A 23675-nucleotide genomic window follows, 5' to 3' on the forward strand; every position below is an offset into this window, starting at 1 on the left:
AGAAGTATGGCTCATGTGGTAAAGTGCCAGCCCTGAGTGGTAAAACCAAATGAGAGCATGAGGCCCTGTTTAAGGCCCAGTACTGGTACAAACAAAAACTCAATACAAAATGTTGGCTCACAGAATCATGGTCAGGCTCACAATAGCCTTGGGCCACTGTTTGAGAAGCCTCTCTTCCCCTGCTTCACAGACCGGACCCTGCGGCCTCCCTCAGCCCTCAGTTCCATGGCACTTTCTCAGGCAGCTTTCCCAGGCTGAAGCCCCTACTAACGCCATGAGGCTGCTGTGCACCTCTACCTTGTACCACTTGTTATATCTGCAAAGTGGTGTTGCTTGTTTGCTGAGCTGATTTATGCAAACACCACGTGGGCAGAGATGTGTCTGTTTCATTACCCACTACAGCTCCAGGACCTCATTAATCCAGGGCTTAGAATCCAGAGTGTAAGTACTCGGCAAATATTTGTTAAATGAATGAATACGTCATGAATGGACTTTGCTGTGCTGAAAAAATAGGAAAGATACAAACTGAAAATACAGAGAAAGGTCTTAAAAATAAAATACGTTCACCTTTGGCAAAGCTCACTCACTGCAAGTAATTTCCTGGTTTGGGGACAGCAAGGTCAGAGCAAATGCTGGGACACACTGCCCAACTCTACACTGGCAGAGCTGAAGGTCAGCACCGCCAAAGCCATACAGGGCTGGGCACTGGTGCCTCATGCCTGCAACCCTACTACTCAAGGGGCTGAGAGCTGAGGATCACGGTTCAAAGCCAGCCCGGGCAGGAAAGTCTGTGAGACTTTTATCTTCAACGAACCACCAGCGAACTGGAAGTGGTGCTGTGGCTCAAAGTGGTAGAGTGCTACAAAAGAGCTCAGGGATAGTACCCAAGCTCTGAGTTCAAGCCCCATAACCAACCACAAAACAAAAAAAAACAACAAACAAAAGCCATTTAGGAAGGAAGAGTGGACAAACTTGGCCTTCTGGCTTCTGGCTACCCACATGAGGTTTGTTAAGAACCTCCCCACAGAGCTAGAATCTAGAGCAGAACACCTGCTTCTGGCCCCCAGCCACAGACTGAGGCTTCAAAGAGACCCTTAGCTGAAGTCCTACGGCCAGTGGCGTGAAGGACCCTTGGGTATTCTCTCCATTTCTCAGCGTGTATACTCCAGGGCGGCTGTACTCACCTTCTGCCCTTATGAATCCGGTTCAAGTCCACTGAATCTCTGCTGAACACATCAAACTCATCATTCTGGAAGACATTGTGACGAGATGCCAGCAGAGGTGTGGGGTCTGGCTTCACCTGTCTGGGGCATGGCACAAAAATCAATGAACAGGACCCTACCTCTGGCGTCCTTAACTTCACCTTACCTCTACCACATTCTACCTCTCAGATTCTTTTTTTTTGGATCAGCTGTGGGCCCTGAACACTGGGCCTGGGCATTGTCCCTCAGCTCTTCAGCTTAAGGCTAGCACTCTACCACTTGAGCCATAGCACCACTTCCAGCTTTTTCTGTTTATGTAGTGCTGAGGAATTGAACCCAGGGCCTCATGCACACAAGGCAAGCACTCTACCACTGAGCCACCTTCCCAACCCCTACCTGTCAGATTCTTTTCTCCCTTTCAGAAGCTACACCTGGGACAGACCTGAAGACAGGACCTACACCCCTGGTCTGAGAGAGTTGGCAGCTACCCCCTTACTCCCAGAATGCCACACTTCACACTCACAACAGCTATGAGACACTTTTTTTGGTTAGCGCATGCTCTGCTACTATATCCTGCCTCCCACCCTCAGCCCCGACCCCTCCTTGAGCCTCAGTGCTCTCATTGGTCAAACTGGCACAAAGAGGCTGGGAAGAATAGTTAACTTCACTCATTCATTCAGACAGCATCATTTGTTCATGAAGAAATGCCATTGCTGTCCTGATTCTTGGTGGCCTATAAGGCATTCAGGGCAGTGGGGAAGTGGGGGCGGGAGGAAGGGGGACTGGGGAAGGGCCAGTGCAAAGGAAGCGAGAGGCTTGGCTATGGTGGCTCAGCAATCTACCAGGAAGGAGCAGGGAAGGACCCAACAGCCCTCTGTCATATATGTCTCTCTTCCCACAAGGCAGAGCAGGGGTGCCCAGATGTGTACCAGGAACCGCAGAGGCTCCAGGTTCTGTTTCCCTGGGGGAAACTAGTTTAAATGGTTGTAAACACAGCTGTGGTGAAGAGAAAGGAGGCATCTTAAGCAGTGAGGGAACAAGACTGGGAGGCAGGGAAAGGGCCCCCTCCCCTGAGGCAGCCTGGGCGGGGCCTCCTCCCACCTGTCTCTCCCACCTGTCTAGGCTGCGGTCCAGCTGGCAGAGGACGGGGGCCAGGCGATCCTCCAAGATGTTGTTGATCACCTGCTCCGGGTCATAACAATAGTGCTCCAGGCAAGCCAGAATAAAGCCCTCCCCTAGGTCTGGCAACAGGTCCTTCACTTGAGAGATGAGAGAGTCCAGCTCCACACCACACACTGCAGGGCCAGGGGCTGCGGCTGCTCCCATGCACTGCAGCAGGAGCAGGAGAAAAGGAGAAAAGGAGTGGACTAAGCCTGGCAGCTGATCACCCATTTTGAGTCCTGGCCCTGCTCCTCCTGGCTGTGGGCCCTCAAGCCAAGTGATTCAAAGCCTCTATCTTTTCCTTTGTGAAAAAAGGAATTCTGACTTACTGGCTGAGCTACTCTGGCTGTGTGACTCTGTGCACAGGGCTTTCCCTCTCTAAGCCTGTTTCCTCCTTGTAAAATGGTATATACTTTTACATGGGCATCCACTTTGAGAGGCTGCTTTAAATGACTGAAAGGGGCAATGAATACAAACCACTGCCCAGGCCCCCCATAAATGGCTTCATTTTACTACTCAAGGTCCTTTCCTACCATTATTAATGATGGATGTCAGAGTGAAACAGCTAACACTAGGCAGGACCTGATGCAGAGGTATTCCCTTTAATTCTTTTTAAAATTATTTATTTATTTATTGTTGGTGTGGGGTTTGAACTCAGGGCCTGGGCACTGTCCCTGGCTCAGTGGTAGAGCGCTTGCCTTGCATGCATGAGGCCCTGGGTTCGATTCCTCAGCACCACATAAGCAAAAAGCCAGAAGTGGCGCTGTGGCTCAAGTGGTAGAGCGCTAGCCTTGAGCTGAAGAGCTGAGGGACAGCGCCCAGGCCCAGAGTTCAGGCCCCATGACTGGACCCCCCCCCCCCAAAAAAAATAAATAAAGGGCCAGGGGTATGGCTCTTGGTTTGATTTCTAGCACATAACAGCAACCCTTGCCATATTACGACAAGAAGCCAAATAAGGAAGAGGGTAGGAAGTGGCAGAGTGGAGACACAGTCCTTTTGAGGAGGGTCTAGCAGGAAGGACATTGAGGATCATCTAAGCCCAGCAGCCCCAGGAATGCCAGCAACCTTACAGAAGTTGGCACCGGCAAGCCTGGCTTACAGATGAGGAGCCAAGGCTGCATGGGAGTGACGTGCTCAAGGTCACACAGCAGTGGCCCTCCTCCTCTCCAGCAGGTGGTCGCCATCCTTGCACCCTATCACCTCTCAACCACGGGAACAAGTCCTGAGCTCAGAGGCCAATCAGTGCATCGGCCAGCTGTGGAAAAGCCTGGAGAGGTAGCGCTAGATCCTAGGCTTCTAGACCTGCGCACTGGAGCTCTGCTGTGTACAGAGGCCTAAGAGGTAGGGCCGGGTCACTCCTAGCTGCAGCTGAAGGAGCCCCACTTTCCTCTGGTCATGGGAAGATTTCATAGGGAGAAAGCTTCACCCCTATTTTACAGAGGGGACACTGAGGATTCAGTGGCTTAAGCAACTTGCTCTCCTCACCCCTGGTCTAGCACTTACTTGGCTGACCAGTGGCCCAAGGCTGTCAATCTCCAGAGGACCCGAGAGCAGGAATAAGGAAGGACTTTGCTATTACCTTGCCTCCCAGAGGGTAGACAGCGACTGGGAAAGCCAGGAGGGTACCTCTCTACCCCCTTACCAACACCATACCTCCGCTTCTTCCAGGTTCTCTGGATGTGATGGCATTTGTGCTGTCACTGGAACCCCATTCAAAGCTCTAGTAGGATTGTCAGCCACTGATGTGTCTTTAGCATCTGTGGCTTTCCGTCTGTCCACCCCTTCCCATGCACTCTCCACAGCCTGGAGAATGTAGGCAGTCCGTGTCTCATCCCTGAGAGGCTGTGTTAGGGACTCTCTTTCTCATGGCTCAGCCTTCTTCAATCATTCTTCCCCCCAGAGTGATTTCTAAGTTCATACCCAGTTTCAGAATATCTGGCTCTTGCCAAGAGCCTTCTGGGCTGACCAGTGGGTACCATGTCCCCAGAACTGTGTGAAGCAGCAGGCCTTGAAACCCAGCTCCTGCTACTCAGTCAAAAGAAGTTCTGGGCAAAGACATGATCTTTGGACAAGCCAGCAGCCACTCATTTGCACTGATAGCCAGGAGGGTTGCAGGGTCACTGTCACTAGACTTCCTGTCCAATCAGCAGATGGCTTGCAAAGGCCGTAGACTCATAGGATCCTTGAAGAAAGGCAGAACAGTTTCTCTCAGCAACCAAATGGCCTACAGGCCTGCTCCTTTCTGTCTCTACTCCTATTCCACCACCCTGGGCACTACCTCCATTGCTCTCCCCCTTTCCTTCTACTACCAACCCACACTGTCTATTCCTGGAGGCTGAGAGCAGCCTCCTCTCCAGCCTCTGGACCCCTGGTGGTCCCAGGCCGGTGCCACACACGTCACCTCCCACCTCCCAGCTCTCCATGATCCCCACTGCTTGCAGGACACAGTCCAATGTCTCAGTGAGAGTCACAGAAAGGCTGCGTCTATCTGCCAGGCCCCATGTCACCTGCCTCATCCCCAACCATCTCTGGCCACACCCTCCTACACTCTCCTCAAAAGAACCAGTCCTTTGTCCTCTGATCCCTGGGAACGTGTCTGTCCTCTCCACTAGCTCACTGCTGGGACATCTGCCGTTCTTTCTATTCTTGGCATAGACATCACTCTGACACCCGCATCCTGAGCTCCACTAGATGAAGTGTGGGTTCACTTCCTGTCAGGTAATACTCTATCTGTCAGTCTCCCCTCCTGCAGTGAGGTTCATGGGGGCAGGCCCAAGTCCAAGCTGATAGCACAGATCCAGGCACTCATGAGACACTAGACAGCATTACCCACCTGCTCAAACATTAGAGCAGTGCTCTCCTCTAGAAAAAGGGGGGCCAAGGCCTTGGCATGCTTCTAGTGACAGGTTAACCTATGTATTCTCAGGCTAGGCCTTTCATAGTCCCTCTAGTCCAAGCAGGCCCTGTCTGACCTGGTCAAGCCCTGTCCCAATGGGCTATGGTACAAGGATACAAGACCGACGAGGCCTGTTGTAGCAAGCTGACATCCTCGGCCACAGGGAAGAGTGCATCATAGTCCCGGAGGAACCTGCAGGGCAGAGAGCAGACAGGAGGGACAGGGCTGGGGCTACAAGGACACCACTGCAGGTTATTTCCTGTATCTGCTACTCAAGCACAAGTGCCAGAACCTTTAGGCTGTGGCCAGCCCTGATGGGGTCATGGCTGCTCCCAGCCTAGGCATACTCACCTCTTTTCCTGCAGCACGGAGGTGAAGATCTGAAGGAACTCCTCAATGAAGCCCTGAACACTGTCACAGCTGGAACAGGACACCAGGGAAGGTGAGCCCAGGCAATGTGGACAACCTGTAGGTCCCTTCTCCACCCACTCTGCCCCTTGGCAAGGCTCTGGCCAGTTGGAGGAAAGAGACATTTTTCTGGTTTTGCCATCTCTGCTTGGCAAACCCAGAGGTGGGGAGGCAGGCTGCACTGGAGTGGTGCGGACACCCCTGCTGGGCTCAGGGGCATTGCCAGGGGCTCCCCTCACCTGCTTTCTAGGATGGGAAGAAGGCAGATGTGGTTCAGGATGATGTGAAACACCTCCAGTAGCTTCTTCTTGGAATGGGAGAGCCTCTGCCACAGATCGCTTAGCAACCTTTGATGGAAGAGAGAAAAGAGAAACAGATTTAGGAAATAAGCAGTCAACATGGAGGGAGCTCCCCCCAGCAGCTGCAGGTACCTCCCCAAGGGCAAGAAGGCCTTATGGGTCACTGCTGGGGGCAGCAGCAAAAGGCTACAGATGCCAGGGGGCCAGCTGGCTCCAGGGTGACTTCTTAGCTCAACAGCAGGACAGGAGCAGGGGGTTCAGTTACTAACAGCTTAAAGCAATTGCTGAGGTGAGGGAGGGCTTAAATGCAGGGGCTAGCTATCCTATTATGCCACAATTGGGGGAGGGGACATTGGGTTAATGGATTTAATTACCAAGCAGGACTTTGTCCAATTTACTCTGCACACTTAGCACTTAACTCTGAACTTGTTAAAATCATTTCCCTTATATCCTCACATGGTTCTTTATGGAGTACTTATGCTACTTAGCAGGCGGAGTCCTAGAGGATATAGATTGGAAGCCATCCCAGGCAGAAAGGTCTGTAAGACTCTACCTTCAATTAACCAAAATGCTGACTGAACTGGAGTTGTGGCTCAAGTGGTAGAGTACCAGCTGTGAGCAAGAAAGCTGAGCAAGGGCTGGGAAGGTGGCTCAGTGGTAGAGTGCTTGCCTTGCATGCATGAGGCCCTGGGTTTGATTCCTCAGCACCACATATGCAGAAAAAGCTGCAAGTGGCGCTGTGGCTCAAGTGGTAGAGCGCTAGCATTGAGCTGAAGAGCTGAGGGACAGCGCCTAGGCCCAGAGTTCAGGCCCTACAACTGGCAAAAAAAGAAAAAAAAAGAAAAGAAAAGAAAGAAAGCTGAGCAAGCTCAAAGCCCTCAGTTTCAACTTGATATTAGAAAAAAAAAGTTGAAAGGGCAGAGGGTACAGGTTTCTCTCAATAGTGGAACAGGTGCTTAGCACACACAAGGGCCAGGGTTCAATCTCCAGAACTCTCTCACTCCCAAATTTTAGGATAAAACACGCAGGGTCCATGAGGCGGCTAGGGTGAGACACTGGAACCTGAAGCCACACACACAGTCCGTGGTCCCACCCCCTTGTCTTAGAGAAGGGGTGCTGCAGCGGGGGAAGGCAGGGCCTGAGTTCCCACACTACAGTCTCCTGTCATTCCCGCCTCACTTGCTGTCTTCAAGCCTCCTCTTCTTGACCGCGGACTCTAATTCAGGAATTGCCACTTCATAAAAAGATGCTAGTCTGTGGGAAGCATACACGGTAAAAACATTGGGTTAGTTCACAAACACCCATTTCTTGAAAAACCAAAGCAAGCCAGGTGCTGGTGGCTCATGTCTGCATTCCTAGCTTCTTAGGCGCCTGAGATCTGAGGATAGCAATTCAAAATCAGCCCAGGCAGAAAGGTCTATGAGACTTTTTGTTGTTGTTGTTGGTCATTAAGCTTGAACTCAGGGTCTGGGCACTGTCCCTGAGCTTTTTCACTAAGGCTAACACTCTACCACTTTGAGCCATAGTGTCACTTCTACTTTTCTGGTGGTTAATTGGAGATGAGTCTCATGGACCTTCCTGCCTGGGCTGGCTTCGAACTTTGATCTTCAGATCTCAGCTTCCTGAGTAGCTAGGATTATAGGCATGAGTCCTCAGTGCCCTGCCCAAGAGATTCTTATTTACAATTAACCACACATACACAAAAAAGCCAGAAGTGCTGTGGTAAAACACTAGCCTTAAGTGAAAAAGTTAAGAGACAGCTCCCAGGTCTTGAGTTCAAGTCCTACTACTGGCCCAAGCACATGTGTGTGCACACACATGCATACATACACATACGTATACACAGAGTTTATACATGCAAATGTCTACACGGTATTTATACTTGTTCAAAACAAGCTACATGTAGCATATTTTCTGTATTGGTTTGATGAGTTAAGCCGGTTAGCATGTTTTCTGTAACTCTTTTTATTTTTTTTTATTTATTTATTTTTTTGGGTCCAGTTGTGGGGCCTGAACTCTGGGCCTGAGCGCTGTCCCTCAGCTCTTCAGCTCAAGGCTAACGCTCTACCACTTGAGCCACAGCGCCACTTCCGGCTTTTTCCTTTTTGCTTATGTGGTGCTGAGGAATCGAACCCAGGGCCTCAAGCATGCAAGGCAAGCGCTCTACCACTGAGCCAACTTCCCAGCCCCTCTGTAACTCTTTTTAAACTAAAAATTAGGCCAGGGACCAGTGACTCAAAAGGCTGAAATAGGAAGATCACAATTCAAAGTCAGCCTGGGCAGAAAAGTCCTCATGAGACTCTTATCTCCAATTAACCACTCAAAAACTGGAAGTGGAGCTGTGGCTCAAAGTGGTAGAGCTGGAGTGTAGGCTCTGAGTTCAAGTCCCTCAATGGACAAACAACAACAATAAACAACTAAAAATTACAATCTAGGTGTGGAAGTGCATGCCTATAATTCATGAAATATTAAGGAGATTTGTGCAGTAGTATTATGAGTTCAAGGCTGGGCTACACAGTGAGTCCTAAGCCAATCTAGGCTATAAAACAAGAGTGTGGCTTAAAAACAAAACAATAAAAAATTGTAAAAAGGGACTCTAGAGGGTATGGCTCAAGCAAAGAGCTTCTGCCTGGCAAGCTCAAGGCCCTGAGTTTAAATCTTAGTACCACCAAAAAAGAAAATGAGCTACTTGAGAGGCTGAGACAGGGTTGCTTAAGCCAAGAAGCTCGAGACTAGCTTAGGCAACATGGTGAGGCCTGTCTCAAAATAAATAAATAAATAAATATACATACACACATAACATCATTTAATAAATATAATCATACTAATAATAAAATAAGCAGAGAAAACAAGTCCCAGCAGCTCCCTACCTTGTATGATAACAAACCATATTTTTTTCATACCTGTACACCCATATACTATGTGGTATATACTCCATATGCACCACAGTATACACAGTATACTCAGCACTGTTTTTCACTTTGGCCACTTCACCTACCCCTCCCATCCCTTCCCTAATTCAAACTGTTGATCTGGGTGTGGTAGAACAAGCCTGTAATCCTAGCAAAAATCTCAAGAGATGGAGATAGGGAGAATCACAGTTCAACACCAGCTCAGGCAAAAATTAATGAAATCGCATCACAATAAACAAATTGAATGTGGTGGTCTTATAATCCCAGCTACCTGGGAGGTGTAGGTAGGAAACTTGTGATTTGAGGCTGGTCTAGGGACAAAAACATATGACCCTATGTGAAAAGTAACAAGCAAAAGCGAGCATGTGGTTCAAGTGGTAGAATACTGGCTGGCAAGCTCAGAGCCCTGAAAACAAACCCTAGTACTACCATAAGAAAGGAAAGAAAGCTGGAAGTGGCGCTATGGCTCAAGTGGTAGAGCGCTAGCCTTGAGCTGAAGAGCTGAGGGACAGCACCCAGGCCCAGAGTTCAGGCCTCAAGACTGACAAAAAAAAAAAAATGCTTCTAGCCCTTCTGGCTTTCTCTCAGGCCTGGCCATAGTTCTCCTTTGCTTCCTGCTCCTCCTCTCTGGGTACCCCTAGGATTCCTCTTTTGGGGGAGGGGGAAACCAGATCTGTTGCACACAGTACATCCCACATTGCCGTGCAGCTGCCTCTTCTGTGATGTAGCTCTTCCTGCTTACGTCTTAGGCTTCCTAATCTACAGATGCAGAATCTTACCAAATGCTTTAGCAAATAATTGTCTGTCCTTCTATCTTGCTGCACCACCAGACGTGGTAGAAGTAACTCGGGCAAAAGAGGCAGGCGCTGCTAGGCATGGCACCAGCAGAGGCCAGAGAGGGCAGTTTGGCTCAAGCAGATTCAGTTGTGGCCAGGATACGTTGCTTGTGGGAGGGTAAATTGGAACAACCCCTATGGAGGGCAATTTGGCAAGATCTATGAGAAATAAAGATGCATGTACCATCTGTCCCTGTGATTCTACTTCTAGGAATGAAACCTTGCAAAGGTGCAGGGTGATATGTGTGAAGTTCTTCTGGGTAACTTTTTTTTTGGGGGGGGGGAAGGGGTAACAGCAAACAACTAAAAAAAGCCTCCATCCATGGGGTTTGGTATCCATAAGTACAATGGAATTTTTTCTAGCAATGCCAAAGATAGAGAGTGCTTTGCATACTGCCCTGGCACTAATCATAGTTAAGTACAAAAGTGAAATGCAAATTCTATGTGTAGTATTCAGAGTATCTGAGCATTTGATTCTTAAAAAGTGGACTACTAGGGTTAGACTCAGTGGTATAGCACTTGTCTAGCACAGGTAGGGCCCTAAGTTCCATCCCCAAAACTGCAGAAGAAATTTTAACATATGCTGGGGACCAGTGGTTCACTCCTGTAATCCTAGCTATTCAGGGGACTGAGATCTGAGGATTGTGGTACAAAGCCAGCCTGGGCAGAAAAGTCTCTCTTTTTTTTTTTTTTTGCCCAGAGGATTGTGGTACAAAGCCAGCCTGGGCAGAAAAGTCTCTTTTTTTTTTTTGCCCATCTGGACCTAAACTCTGGGCCTGGGCGCTCTCCCTCAGCTCTTCAGCTCAAGGCTAGAGCTCTACCACTGGAGCCACAGCACCACTTTTGGCTTTTTCTGCTTATGTGGTGCTGAGAAATTGAACCCAGGGCCTCATGTATGCAAGGCAAGTGTTCTACCACTGAGCCACTTTCCCAGCCCCAGAAAAGTCTCTCATCTCCAATAAACTACTCAGAAAAAGCTGGCAGTGGAGCTATGGCTCAAGTGGTAGAATGCTAGCCTTGAGCACAAAGAGGCTCAGGAACAATGTTGAGTTCAAGACCCAGAACTGGCAAAAAAAAAAAAAAAAAAAGACAACAGGATGTATGTTTTATATATGTACATTTATACATATATACACATACATATATACTTATTTATATTATTTTTGTTGTTGGGAGTGGAGCTTGAACTCAGAGCCTGGCTGCTATCCCTGAACTTTTGTGCTGTACCAATTTGAGCCAGTGCCACTTCCAGTCTTCTGGTGGTTAATTGGAGATGAGTCTTACCAACTTTTCCTGCCCGGGCTGTCTGAACCCTGATCCTCAGACCTCAGCCTCTTGTGAAACTAGGATTACAGGGGTGAGACACCAGTACTCAGCTCTATTTTATTATTACTATTTTTGTTGCTATTGTTGTTGGTCATAGGGCTTGAACTCTGGGGCCTGGGCACTGTCCCTTACCTCTTCAGCTCAAAGCTAGGGCTTTACCATTTGAGTCATAGCACCACTTCTGGTTTTTTGGTGGTTAACTGGAGATAAGAGTCTCAGACTTTCCTGCCTGGGCTGACTTTGAACTGCGATCCTCAGATCTCAATCACCTGAGTTGCTAGGGTTATAGGCGTGAGCCACCAGTGCCTGGCTATTTTATTAATTTTTGAGGCAGGGTCTCACTATGTGACCAGCCTGATATTAATGCTTAGGTTTAAGCAATCCTCCAGCTTCAGCCTCTTCAAAAGCTTCTAGCTCACTAAAGACCTTTAGGATCATCCCTGCTCCTGACTGAGGAGAAGCACCTGGGTTGCTTTTTTGCCTGTGCTTCCTTCCTCTGGGATGGACTTGGGAGGCTGAGACCAGGTCTTGCTGTCACTCCCTATACCTGCCTAGGAGAGAGATTTCAAAACAGAGTAGAAATGAAACAGTCTTCTTCTTGCTTGTGTTTCCGGCTCCTGGCCCATTCTTTGCCAAAATTGGGAATACATTTAAAATGTAGGCTCCTCTCAGCAGGAGACTTATCTGTCTTCTGCCATGACATATTATAAGGACCTACTAAACATGAGTGGTGTCAATACATGGACCAGAGCCTCTACTTCAACAGCCAAAACTCAGCTATACCTGGAACAGAAGTCATGTTTCTGGAAGGTCTGACAAGCCAAAGGGAAGATATCCAGAAAGGCCCAGAGTGTTGTGCAGGTATCACACAGGTAGAGAATAACATCCTTTAGCTCCTGTTGCCAAGAGAGAGAAAAAACACTGCATTATTCTTGGCCCCACATACCACTCTGCAGAGGTCAAGTGAAGGTTGGACAAAGTTAAATGTCCATCAGACAGGATGTTGCTTGGTGGGGGAGGAAACAATGGATCCACCTCAGCGCTGGAAGTCTCGGGACCTGACACCACAGCCTCAGTGGGCTCACACCTGAATAGGTTGGTCACTTATAGTTCTATGAAAATACAGTATCTTCTGTTCTGGAGGAAAGCCATCCCCGGAACTTCAGTCCCCACAAGAGAATGCTCTTCCTCGGTAAAGACAAGACTATGGGGGGCTGGGAAGGTGGCTCAGTGGTACAGTGCTTGCCTTGCATGCCTGAGGCCCTGGGTTCCATTCCAGCACCACATAAGCAAAAAGAAAAAAGCCGGAAGTGGCGCTGTGGCTCAAGTGGTAGAGCGCTAGCCTTGAGCTGAAGAGCTGAGGGACAGCACCCAGGCCCAGAGTTCAGGCCCCACGACCGGACCCAAAAAAAAAAAAAAAAAAAAGACTATGGGCCGTCATTTTCCTTACATTCAGAAAGGGCAAACAGGACATGGGGTGCTAAGTCATCTGCCTTACTGATCCTCATGAAGCAGGTGACTGAAAGGATCTTTACTTCACAGATATGGAAAGATATGGAAACTGAGGCTCAGAGAAGTGAGATGATTTGTGCTACAGCCCCTAGCATGTTCTCTTCTAAGATACTTGCTTAATGGCTGTTTTCCCACCAGATGGCAAGCACCAGAAGGGTGGCTTTCAGCGTGCCACCTCCAGTGCTCAGTACAGTGCCTGGCACACATCCAGGCCCCTTAAATGCTTGCCTTCTGTCTGTTATCTTCTGTAGATGGTAAATTCTGAGACAAGTACCATGTCTGCTTTTGCTTACTGCTTTATCCCCCAAGGCCCAGTACAGTCCTGGACATGGTAGATATACTAGTGGTTCCCTCTATATACATTCACTGAATCAATGCCTGGCTCAAAGATGAACACCCCAACGAGCCTGTTGTGTATATCTAAGTGAAGACTGAATTCTAGTGCCCTGTTCTTTCCAGTCTACAAATGAAGCCTGCTAAAAATGCTCTTAACCTGTGGCATGGGGAAAAAAAAAAAAAGGCCACTTAGTCAGAGAAAGGGGCTATGAGCAGGGGAAGAAGCCAGCGGGTACAGAATTATGGCAATCTCCCTAGCCTTGAGGGAGCCGGGCTCTAGCTGGAAAGAGGTAGGCTGGAGAAAACCTTACCAGGAGAGGCATGTCACTGAGTATCAAGCGCCCTTTCTCCTCCAGCTTCTGGGGTGTGGTGCTGCCTGCATCCCCTTGCAATCCACAATGCTGGAGGATATTGCTAAAGACCTGTGAAAAGTAAGATTGCTCACATCCTGTGGAAATCTTGGCCGTCATCCCCACCCCACAGCCAGTGACAGGTGATCCCCAAAGTTCCTTGGAACCTGCAGAGTTGGTCATTCCTGGGAAACTGAGACAATGACCTTCTCAGAGGCTGGGGTCACAGAAGAAACTGTGTAAGACTTAGAAAACAGAAACAGGATTTGGAGAGGGCTCAAAACCCAGATGTGGGGCTCGGGTGGATGGTGCTTCAGTGGGAGAGCACTCGCCCAGCAAGCATGAAGCCCTGGGTTCCACCTCTAGCACTTCACACCCACCCACAAACAAATGAACAAATAAAATAAAATCAAAAGCCAAAACCACCATATGTATGTGGGAGAGATGGGGCAAATATACGATAGTGAACGCTGGAGAAACACCTTCATGGGTCATTGGATTCCTGTAGATTTTAGATCTGCTTTGTGGGAGCTATATTGAACTATATGACAAAGTGATGAAGAGGGAAAAACAGAGTCCATCACAAAATCAAGTAAGATTGACTTGACGGCGCCATCTTTAAGCAAGCTAGAATTCAGAAGTTATTTCCAAAGTTCCTGAGAGCAGTGGACATCTCTTAGTGATGAGACTTTGGAGGAAACAGTAATATCCTTTTTTGTTTTTAAGTATTTTCCATATTTTGCAATGAGCACTTTTCATAAATGAATGATTTTGTAAAACTGAAGTTCTTATTTGAGAACACAGGTCTCTTAGGAGGATATCTTTAAAGTCATATAGCTATTGGCAAACAACACAAAGTGCCGGAATGAGTATCTAACCGCCTTAAATTTTAGTGCTGTCTGAGAATTTGAAGCGACTATGTGGGGAGATGAGTCTAGAGAGAGGGCTGGAGAATAAGCACCTCCCTGCCCCTTTCTAGAAAAGCCAAATAATACCATGAAGTGGGAGAGGGTCTGCTGCCCCAGCTCCCCCCCCCTCCCCCCGACAGGACCAAGTGCTGGTACCTGAAGGATGGTGGGCATGGTTTCATCCAGGTCATTATAATAACTTGGTTGCTGGGTGAAGATGTTTCCTAGAAGAGAGAGAGAGAAGTGGGAAGTGGACAAAGGTAGACAGGAGTAGAGAGGGCACATTACCAAGTTTCAAGAATGATCTATGACATTTCTCCCTTTTCCTAGGCCTGTCTGTGGCTAGGACCTAAGACAAGGCCTCAGACCTGGCTGATACTGAGCCCAGCCTAGAAACTTCCCTAGGGCTGGCAAAGGGCCCTGTTCAATACAATTTAACTTTTTAAGCACCTCTGCCTAGTGCATTAGGTAAAAGACCTGCCCTGGTCAAACTGGCTTGTCTTCATATCCCCAGGGAGTGACCACATTTTGGGCACTGTGCCTTGTATGACAGCATTGGCTTTGAAAGTGGGAGTCAGTCATCCAGGAAAATTAGGAAATATGATCTCTTTGCTCAATAAACCTGGATACAATAATCTAGAGTTGTTGCCAGGCCATATCTCCAAAAATGTGAGGAGACTCCAGGGAGAAATTTCTCTTACCCTTTGTTTTGTGTGTGTGTGTATGAATCCTGGAGCTTGAACCTTTGTTGTGTGTGTGTATGTGTGTGTGTGTGTGTGTGTGTGTGTGTGTGAATCCTGGAGCTTGAACTCTGGGCCTAGAGCTGTTCCTAAGCTTTTTTGCTCAACCCACTTTGAGCCATTTTCAGCTTTTTTGGTAGTTAATTGGAGATAAGAGTCTCAGACTTTCCTGCCTGGGCTAGCTTTGAACTGTGATTCTCAGATGTCAGCCTCCTAAGTATAAGTAGCTGGGATTACAGGCATGAACCTGTAATGCTCAGCCTTACCCTTTACTTTTGAACATACCACCATCCCAACCCATTCTACTCCAAGCTAGAGGCTTGAGAGAGACCTGGAGATGAATTCAACTGCCACTTGTATTTGTTTGATTAAGACAGAGCTTGTCTCCATGTGTTTACCATTCTGTAACTGCTGCTGCTGTGCACATGTAGGGTACAGCATATATGGTTGCCAGAACAGAAACCCAGAGTTCCACTTCCCAAATAGGGAGGGAGAGAAGAAGGGAGGAGAATCACAGCTAGCTGGGGGACATGATGATAAGAAATGCCAGTGCCCTTAAGAGGCCAGGGCTCCTCCTTTCACTGTAACCCCAGTTTCTAAGGTGACAGTCAGCTACTCTAAATTTTACACGTCCTCTGTCTCTGGGAAAATCTGCAGTTTCCTTATTGATAATCCTGGCTTGATCCTGGAGCCTGCTGGGGCTGGGTGAGTAAGCAAGTTACTAGGTGGCTAGATTTTTCCATCAACACTTTCCTGGATGCCACTTCATTCCTGATTCCAGAAACTTGTGTTCTTCCAGTCTAGGCTTGCGCAGCTCCTCCTACCTTTTCTAGATGGATGCTGATTGTACAACCTGTGATGATGCACATGAATTATCGGTACCCACCGCCTCCTTGAGACAGGCAAGGAATGTTTTAGCTAGGCTCCCACCCCATCAGCCTCTACCCTTTCTCGTAACACTTTCCTATCCTGATCCTCAAGCTCAAGTCTGAACTCCTGACCATGGCACAGTCTATATGAGATCTGGACCCTAATGGCATCCAGGGCTACTCTTCACCCTCCATATCACAGTTCCCCCTCAAACCAATTCTCAACCTCAGACAACAAGCCTTGTCTCCTCCCACTGCCTGGAAGGACCTGCCGAAGCTCATTCCATTATAAAACAGGTGCCACCTCCTCCAGGCAGTGCTTCCTGACACAGCAAACAGGAGAGGTCTTTTCCTACAACCTCCAGGGCCACACAGTGCTCTCCATGGTGTCCTGATCGCCTGGCATGGGGGAGGACTTTCTCCTAAGACCGCTAGTGCTAGAGACTCAGTGACAGCCAGATTTTTTAAGCAACAAGATAGCTCAAATTTCACAGTCTATCCTTGGCACATCTTCTGAGTCCCTTTCCTCTTCTTTTTCTCATTCCAATGACAGTGAAGATCTTTCTAGCTTTTGATCTCTTAAAAGAAATAGTACAAAGGTTAGGGTCAGCCTGGCATCATCTGAACTGCTACTTTTTAGGCAAAAGCAGTTCAAAAGCCCAGAGTGAATGGAACTGTAGACAAACAGATCAGCACAGTTCAGGCAGGGGCCATGACCCAATTTCCTCCTGGTTTGCAAAGCAGCTCCAAGAGACATGGACTAAAAAGCCAAGCTTTCAAAGGTATGCTTGCTGATTCACAATGCCAGCCCTGAAGATTAAAAAAAAAAAAAAAAAAAAAAGGCAGGGTAAGGACTGGGCTTGCACCCACAGGACAATGAGTTTCCTTTCTCTCACTCTTTCTTCTTTGTCAATCCTCTTATAAGTGATTGCTTTGCTCAAAGTGAAGGCTGCCCTCCTGCCTTCTGCTTCAGGGTTGAAAAGAGAGCTGCTGGTTCATGCTTGCGTGTGCATAATAAAGAGAGACACTGACTGCAGGGCCCTCAGGGTGTCTGCTACTCTAAACACAAATGCACAGGGCCTGACTCTGAGGGTCAGGGTGTTAATCACCCTCCAGGAGCCAAAGAAGGGGCTCTCCTTAATAAGCTATCTTACAGTTCTCAAGCTGGGGGTCTGAGAACACTTGAAAAACACTCCTATAATGATGTGTGCAATTGTAACCTCTTTGAACAACTGTTTTGATGAAATATGGTTAAGTCTAAGAAAAAAAAAAGAACCACTTCTAGTCAGGCATAGGGGTGCACACTCATAATTTTAGCATTCAAGAGGCTAAGGCAAGAGGATATAGTGTTCAAGGCAAGCCTGGGTTACACAGCAAGTTGAGAACAGCTTAGACTACAAAGTGCTGGTCAAACTAACAAGCAAAACTCTCGAAATCTATGAAACTCACTTTTCATCTGATTCTCAAAGGATCTTGTGATTCAAAAGGAACAACAGGCAGAGGTTTCCTAGACTACTCTTCAAACTCATCTCCTCTGGATCTTCACGGCCTAACACTGGCCTCCTATCTACTCACAAATATGCCCCCGCCTCCCAAAGGGCCTTTTTCTCTATACTCAATCCCTGTTTCCTCCAGAACTGGTAAGACTTCTCTTTCCAGCTAACCTCACCACGCCCTCCTTTAATTTGCCTCCTGGATGTCCTTTTCTGCTACAGTAGCTAACTAGGCTCTCACCTTCACACCCACGCTGATGTGCCATCTCTACATGGCCTCCTGTCTCCACCCTCCCCACCTGTCTGCTGCCAGGTTAACCTTGTCACCAGATGGCTCCCTGCCCTGCTCCAAGCGCATTGAAGCTCCACCCCCTCATTGTGGCAGAGCTCACACCTGCCAAGTGCTTGTGTCCTGCCAGCATGCTGCCCACACACCTCCTATTTAGTCTCAGAGCCACCACAAAGGGAAGACACACTGCCCAATTTTTCCTTTTTCCAGATGAGAAAACTGAGGCTAAGAGAAGCTTACTGACAGCCGGGAGCTAAGATGGGATGCGATCTGGGCAGTTCAACTCAAGGCCTGCTGGTAACACTGCTCCCCAGTTGCTGAAGCCTAGCATGGATCCTTTCCAATGTGGACCCTGAGATCCCCCTCTTCCTGTCTCCTTTCGTTGCCCTCCTGAAACACTCAACTCTCACTGAAACTAGCCTAGTAATTGTTTGCTAACTAATCATACTTTCTATTGCTTACTCACTCCATCCTTTCATTCTGGAGTAAAATCATGAAAAGTCTTCCAAGGCAAAAGGAAAAAAATGATTAACAGATGATCGGGCAAGAAGTAGATGAAGAATAGATGAATACAGGGGCTGGGAAGGTGGCTCAGTGGTAGAGCACTTGCCTTGCATGCCTGAGACCCTGGGTTCCATTCCCCAGCACCACATAAGCAAAAAGAAAAAAGCCGGAAGTGGCGCTGTGGCTCAAGTGGTAGAGCACTAGCCTTGAGCTGAAGAGCTGAGGGACAGCGCCCAGGCCCAGAGTTCAGGCCCCACGACCGGACCCAAAAAAAAAAAGAATAGATGAATAAGAAATCACAGAGAGTTTTAATGAAAAGGCTGAATCTAAAATTTTATACATGAGCTAATACATTTTAAAAAATACAGCAAGAAATGACTATAGACTCTGGTATCTATTTTTCTGCTTTTTATACTTTATCTCCTTCTAAGAATATATTTTTGTGGCAGTACTGAGTTTGTACTCAGGGCCTTATCCTTTTTTTTTTTTTGTCGGTCATGGGGCTTGAACTCTGGGCCTGGGCGCTGTCCCTCAGCTCTTCAGCTCAAGGCTAGCACTCTACCACTTGAGTCACAGAGACACTTCTGGTTTTCTGGTGGTTAATTGGAGATAAGAGTCTCAAGGAGTTTCCTGCCCTGGCTGGCTTTGAACTGCGATCCTCAGATCTCAGCCTCCTGAGTAGCTAGGATTACAGGTGTGAGTCACTGATGCCTGGCTCAGGGCCTTATACTTTCTAGGTAAGTGCTCTACAACTTGAGCCATGTTCCTAGCCCTTTGCCATGTTAGTTATTTTTTAAATAGGGTTTACGACATATTGCTTACAGCCAGGATTATAGACATGAATCATCATGCTTGATCTAAAATATTCTCCATTAACATGTATTACCTATTAAGGGGGAAGAGAGAAAGGAAGGAAATGGAGATAGAAGAGGGGAGGTGGAAATGAAGGAAAAGAAAGGAAAGATAGGAGGGAAGAAAAGGATGGAGACAAAGAAGGGAGGGACAGAGAGAGAGGAGGGGAGGGAGATTTTCATAAAGGTGAACTCAGTTTTGCAAGCAGATATTTAGGAGACTGTGTCCTACAGTCTCAGGAGGAAGCGGCTAGCAGGGGTATCCAGGTGAAGCCATCCCTGAAGGCCTCAAGCTGCAACTGAAGGAGGAATACATTGGAGTGTTACCTTTATGATATTCCACTACCACTGCTTCTGATTGAACCGTCTAGCTTACAGCCATCTGATAAGCTCAAACTGCTGACATCTGTGCCATTCACAACCTCAACCCTCTGAAATTTGTCCCAATCTGATCTCAGCAACGTAGTAAATCATGTCATTTTTGAGGTGGCCCTATTATCCCTGAAGTAAGGAGCAAAAAGAATGACAGCTCCAGGGACAGATCTCCAAGGCCAGCATGGCTACTTAGTAGTCATGTACTGTCAGCCAAGTCCTCTGCAGTCCAACCTTAGTCTTCTCATCCATAAATGGGGAGAGTGATGGCATTTGTCTGAGAGCTGCTGTGAGGATTCAGTGGAGATAAAAGATGTGATGTGTGCTGGTGCTCAGTGCTACACTTCAAAGACTAACTACTGCTATTCTGACTTTCACTGTCAAAGCCAACTTCTGCATTCCTGCCTTTGATTGACACTTGGATGAACCCTAAGATTTCCAGATCCTTGAGCAATTGTGTGGCTCATATTTTTATGGCCCCTCCCCTTCCCCTAGTTGCCATCTAGTTATCTCTTTCAGAGTAGATATTCATATATGCATAAAGTAATTTCCTAACACTACTTGGTCTATTGCCTGATTCCTCTTGCTCTCTAAGCACCAGCTTTTGTGGCTCTGGCTGGGTGGGTGGCTGCTGTCTGTGCTTTCTGTAAGCCCCACGTCCCACGCACCTATCATCTTCTGGAGTAGTGGTGAGTTGCCTTTTCCAAAGAGCACACAGAGGTCCAGGATCTTTGGGATGTCGAACAGGAAGTTATTGTAGAGGATTTCTCCAAATGCAGAGGGGGAAATGAAGTGATCCTAGGGGGAAGTGCAGAGAGTAAATGGAGACTGAATGCTTATACACTGTGCAGTCATAGTAAAACCAAGAAAACAACCTTCAGGCCTGTAAAGTGAGGACTGACTCATTGATTATGGTCTTTCTGCACCATGGACATGCCTACAGACCCAAGACAGCAGCCATTTTATTTGAGTGGAAATAGGAGGAAAAAACCCACCATCAAACTGTCAGCTAGGGTTTCATTCTGAGCTATGTGAGAGTAAATCAGCACGATGTCTGGAATGGCATAAATATACTCCAAGAAAAAGAGTAAATCAAGAGAGAAAGATAAAACAAGATCAGCAAAATATCACTAAGTGTTGAAGCTGGATGATGGGATCTACTGTACCTCATGTGTAAAAGATCTGCATAGGTATATGCGTATTATCTGAAAACTTACATACCAAAAAGGTGTTTTCTTTTTTTGTGTGTGTATGCTAGTCCTGGGATTTGAACTTAGGGCCTAGGTGTGTGGTCCCCTAGGCTAGTACTCCACCACTTGAGCCACAGCTCCACTTTCAGCTTTTTTAGTGCTGAATAAGAGTCTCACAGAGTTTCCTGCCTGGGATGGCTTTGAACTGTGATCTTCAGATCTCAGACTCCTAAGTAACTAGGATTATAGGTATAAGCCAACAACACCCAGCTATATTCATTCTTTCTTCTTTCCTTCCTCCTTTTCTTCCCTCCCTCCCTCCCTCCCTCCCTCCCTCCCTCCCTTCTTCTCCCCTCCTTCTCTTCCTCTCTCTCTTTTTAAAGTCAGTCCTGGGGCTTGAACTCTGGGCCTGGGTGCTGTTCCTCAGCTCTTCAGAACTTAAGCCACAGTTTTCTGGTGGTTAACTGGAGATGAGTCTCACGGACTTTCCTGCCCAGGCTGGCTTTGAACTCCTTAGATCTTATCCTCCTGAGTAGCTAGGATTACAGGCATGAACCACCAGCACCAGGCATATTTTTCTTTCTTAAAGATTCTTTTTCTGGTTTTGTGGTGCTAGGCAAGCATACTGCCACAAAACTATACCCTCAGGGCCTGGGCACTATCCCTGAGCCTCTTTGTGCTCAAAGCTAGCACTCTACCACTTGAGCCACAATACCACTTCTGAGTTTTTTCTGCATAGTTTATTGGAGATAAGAGTCTCACAGACTTTCCTGACCAGGCTGGCTTCGAACTACAATCCTCAGATCTCAGCTTCCTGAATAGTTAGGATCACAGGCGTGAGCCACTAGCCCAGTTTTATAACTTCTCTTGAAATACACAGCTCCTATATAAAAGCAGTAGCTGGCCCTGAGCCACTGGCCCTGAACCACTGGCGCCTGGCTCCAAGATCCTATTTTAAAAATTCCAATTTTCCCAAAGGAACAAACTTTCCTGAAAGATCACTAACATTAGCCAGGAGCTGGTGGCTCACACCTGTAATCCTAGCTACTCAGGAGGCTGAGCTCTGAGGATCGTGGTTCAAAGCCAGCCCGGGCAGGAAAGTCCATGAGACTCTTATCTCCAATAAACCACACAGAAAATCAGAAATGGCGCTGTGGTTCAAGTGGTAAGAGTGCTAGCCTTAAGCTGAAGAGCTGAGGGACAGCACCTCGGCCCAGAGTTCAAGCCCCACTACCACCACCACCGCCAACAAAAAGATCACGAACCTTAATTGTGGCCAGTCTGGTGAGTTCTTTTTTCTTTCTGAGGTTCTGGGCTTTTAATTCAGGGCTCTTGCTTGCTAGGCAGGGGTACTACACCACTTGATCTACACTCCCCATCCTGACAATGGTGACTTTGGGGTAGGGGACTTTTGAGAAGACATTCAATATCCATTTGATATTCCTGTAATATTTGAGTTGTTTAGACAAAATGACTTTTTTTTGCCATAGTAAGAATGGAACCCAGAGCTTTATGTAAGTAGGCAAGTGCTCAACCACTGAGCTACACCCCTAGCCCAGTAATGACTTTTTAAAAGAGTATACAAGTTTCTGGAAGAAGTCAGAATTGTTGTTTTCGCCCTGTAATGCATGAGCACAGGCAGTCACATGTCACCTGGCAAAGAGCCCTCAGCTCCCATTGATGAAAACACTGGGTGTAATGTAGATAGGCCAGTACACTAGAAGCTAGGGAAGGTGGCACAGATTTCCTTCCCAATGGTGGGTATAAAGGTGAAGAGGAGACAAAGAGGAAACCTGATGCTTCCAGACCCTTCCTTCCCAGGGGTGGGGAGGCCAACAGAGGTGTCAGGTGTCAGGTGGTGATCTGTCAGGGGACTGGAGGCTTACTTTGGATTCCTTGTGAGTGGACATGCGGAGGAAGGTGAGGAAAATGCTTCGGTGTAGGTGCTTCTGCATATCTGCAACCTCAGGGGTGGGGGCCACCCACTCGTCGAACTTTCGGGGCACATAGTGCAAGTAGGAGTCCAGGCACTTCTGCAGAGTCTCATCGAAGATGACCTAAGCCAGGTGACAGAGGAGAACGAGGACTGAAGGCTGAGGGCCAAGTGCTTGCAGCAGACTGCACAGGGGCTTACTGCCCATCAGCCCTGGCCTAGTGCAAACACTCCAACCCCAAGGGACCAAGGAGGTACAAATGAGCCGAGGGCTACACACACATCTCTTAAAATGACACTTGGAAGCTGTGTAAGCATCACTAGGATTGTGATATGAGACAGAGCAATCCAAACCACAATTTGCTGTTAAGGATCCAGGCTAAGAGTAGACACACAAAAAATAAAAAAATAAAAAAGCACCTCCTGGGGGGGGGCGGGGAGGGAGGCAGGGAGAAAAACACCAGCAACCAACCAAACGGCATGTCATGTGTTTTGTCTTAGCATTAATTTTGATAGAATGTTACCTGGCACCAGAATTTATCGTGAGGCAAGGCCAGGAGCCAGTCGAGGTCATTGGCTACGAAGGTGGCGCGCTCCAGGTACTCCTCCACTAGGGCGGGGATGTTGTCTTTAGGGGGCGGTTTGTATAACACAAAATACCGGTCTGCCTTCTGCTCGGGGTGCTAGGGATCCAAAAACCACGTGTTAACGTGGCAGAGGTTAGTCAGCGAGGGCCCATTTGCCAACACACAGCAATGACAACACTTGGCTGTTCCACCTGGTGACCCTCCAAGGAGCTTTCGACAGAAAGAACCAAGTGTATCTAACAAAGGAGGGATGGCTGCTCCCAGAGAACACAGGTGGTTGTTTAAAAACCACGTACCTGAGGGCTTTAATGACATGGGGAAAGGTTAAGAGAAGACAAAGCAGGATACAAAGCTCCATTAATAAAATCAGGGGTTTTATGGTTTGTTTTTAAAGACTAGATATTCACACATTGGTACAGATTTGTGTTTGTTAGTTTTCTCTGTGTGTGTGTGTGTGTGTTTGTGTGTGTGTTTTTCTCCTTTGAGACAGGTAGCCCAGGCTGGCCTTTAATTTGTGATCGCTGGTACAGGTTTACAAAAACAAAGTGGTGGAGACAAAAATTCCAACTAATAGTAGTTAATTAGGAGAGAGGACTGAGGCTTGAACATACTTTCTGATTTTTAGACAATGGTCATGTATTGTTTTAAATTAAGGTTTAATTATGTAAGTGAGAGATGAGCACCTTTTCCTTCAAAAGGAA

At 47.6% G+C, this 23675-nt stretch overlaps 1 protein-coding gene across 3 annotated transcripts in view; it reads right to left on the reverse strand.

The window, feature by feature from the left end:
* Nucleotides 1-23675, reverse strand: part of Ascc2 (activating signal cointegrator 1 complex subunit 2) — a 50476-nt gene that overhangs the window by 13540 nt on the left and 13261 nt on the right. For 2 of the 3 annotated variants that reach the window (XM_042667656.1, XM_042667658.1), the window contains 13 exons: nucleotides 22912-23070; nucleotides 22341-22511; nucleotides 19933-20062; nucleotides 14303-14370; nucleotides 13200-13310; nucleotides 11824-11936; nucleotides 7146-7220; nucleotides 5907-6014; nucleotides 5611-5679; nucleotides 5377-5451; nucleotides 4017-4197; nucleotides 2317-2531; nucleotides 1185-1304 (listed from right to left, as the gene is read on the reverse strand). In XM_042667656.1, the coding sequence (XP_042523590.1) occupies nucleotides 1185-1304; nucleotides 2317-2531; nucleotides 4017-4197; nucleotides 5377-5451; nucleotides 5611-5679; nucleotides 5907-6014; nucleotides 7146-7220; nucleotides 11824-11936; nucleotides 13200-13310; nucleotides 14303-14370; nucleotides 19933-20062; nucleotides 22341-22511; nucleotides 22912-23070 (1595 nt within the window). The remainder of the gene's footprint in view (nucleotides 1-1184; nucleotides 1305-2316; nucleotides 2532-4016; nucleotides 4198-5376; nucleotides 5452-5610; nucleotides 5680-5906; nucleotides 6015-7145; nucleotides 7221-11823; nucleotides 11937-13199; nucleotides 13311-14302; nucleotides 14371-19932; nucleotides 20063-22340; nucleotides 22512-22911; nucleotides 23071-23675) is intronic. The other variant, XM_042667657.1, reaches the window with a different exon arrangement.

Source organism: Dipodomys spectabilis, unplaced genomic scaffold, assembly GCF_019054845.1.
Source record: "Dipodomys spectabilis isolate Male_0828 unplaced genomic scaffold, ASM1905484v1 ptg000416l, whole genome shotgun sequence".
In the NCBI taxonomy this organism is placed as follows: Eukaryota; Metazoa; Chordata; class Mammalia; order Rodentia; family Heteromyidae; genus Dipodomys; species Dipodomys spectabilis.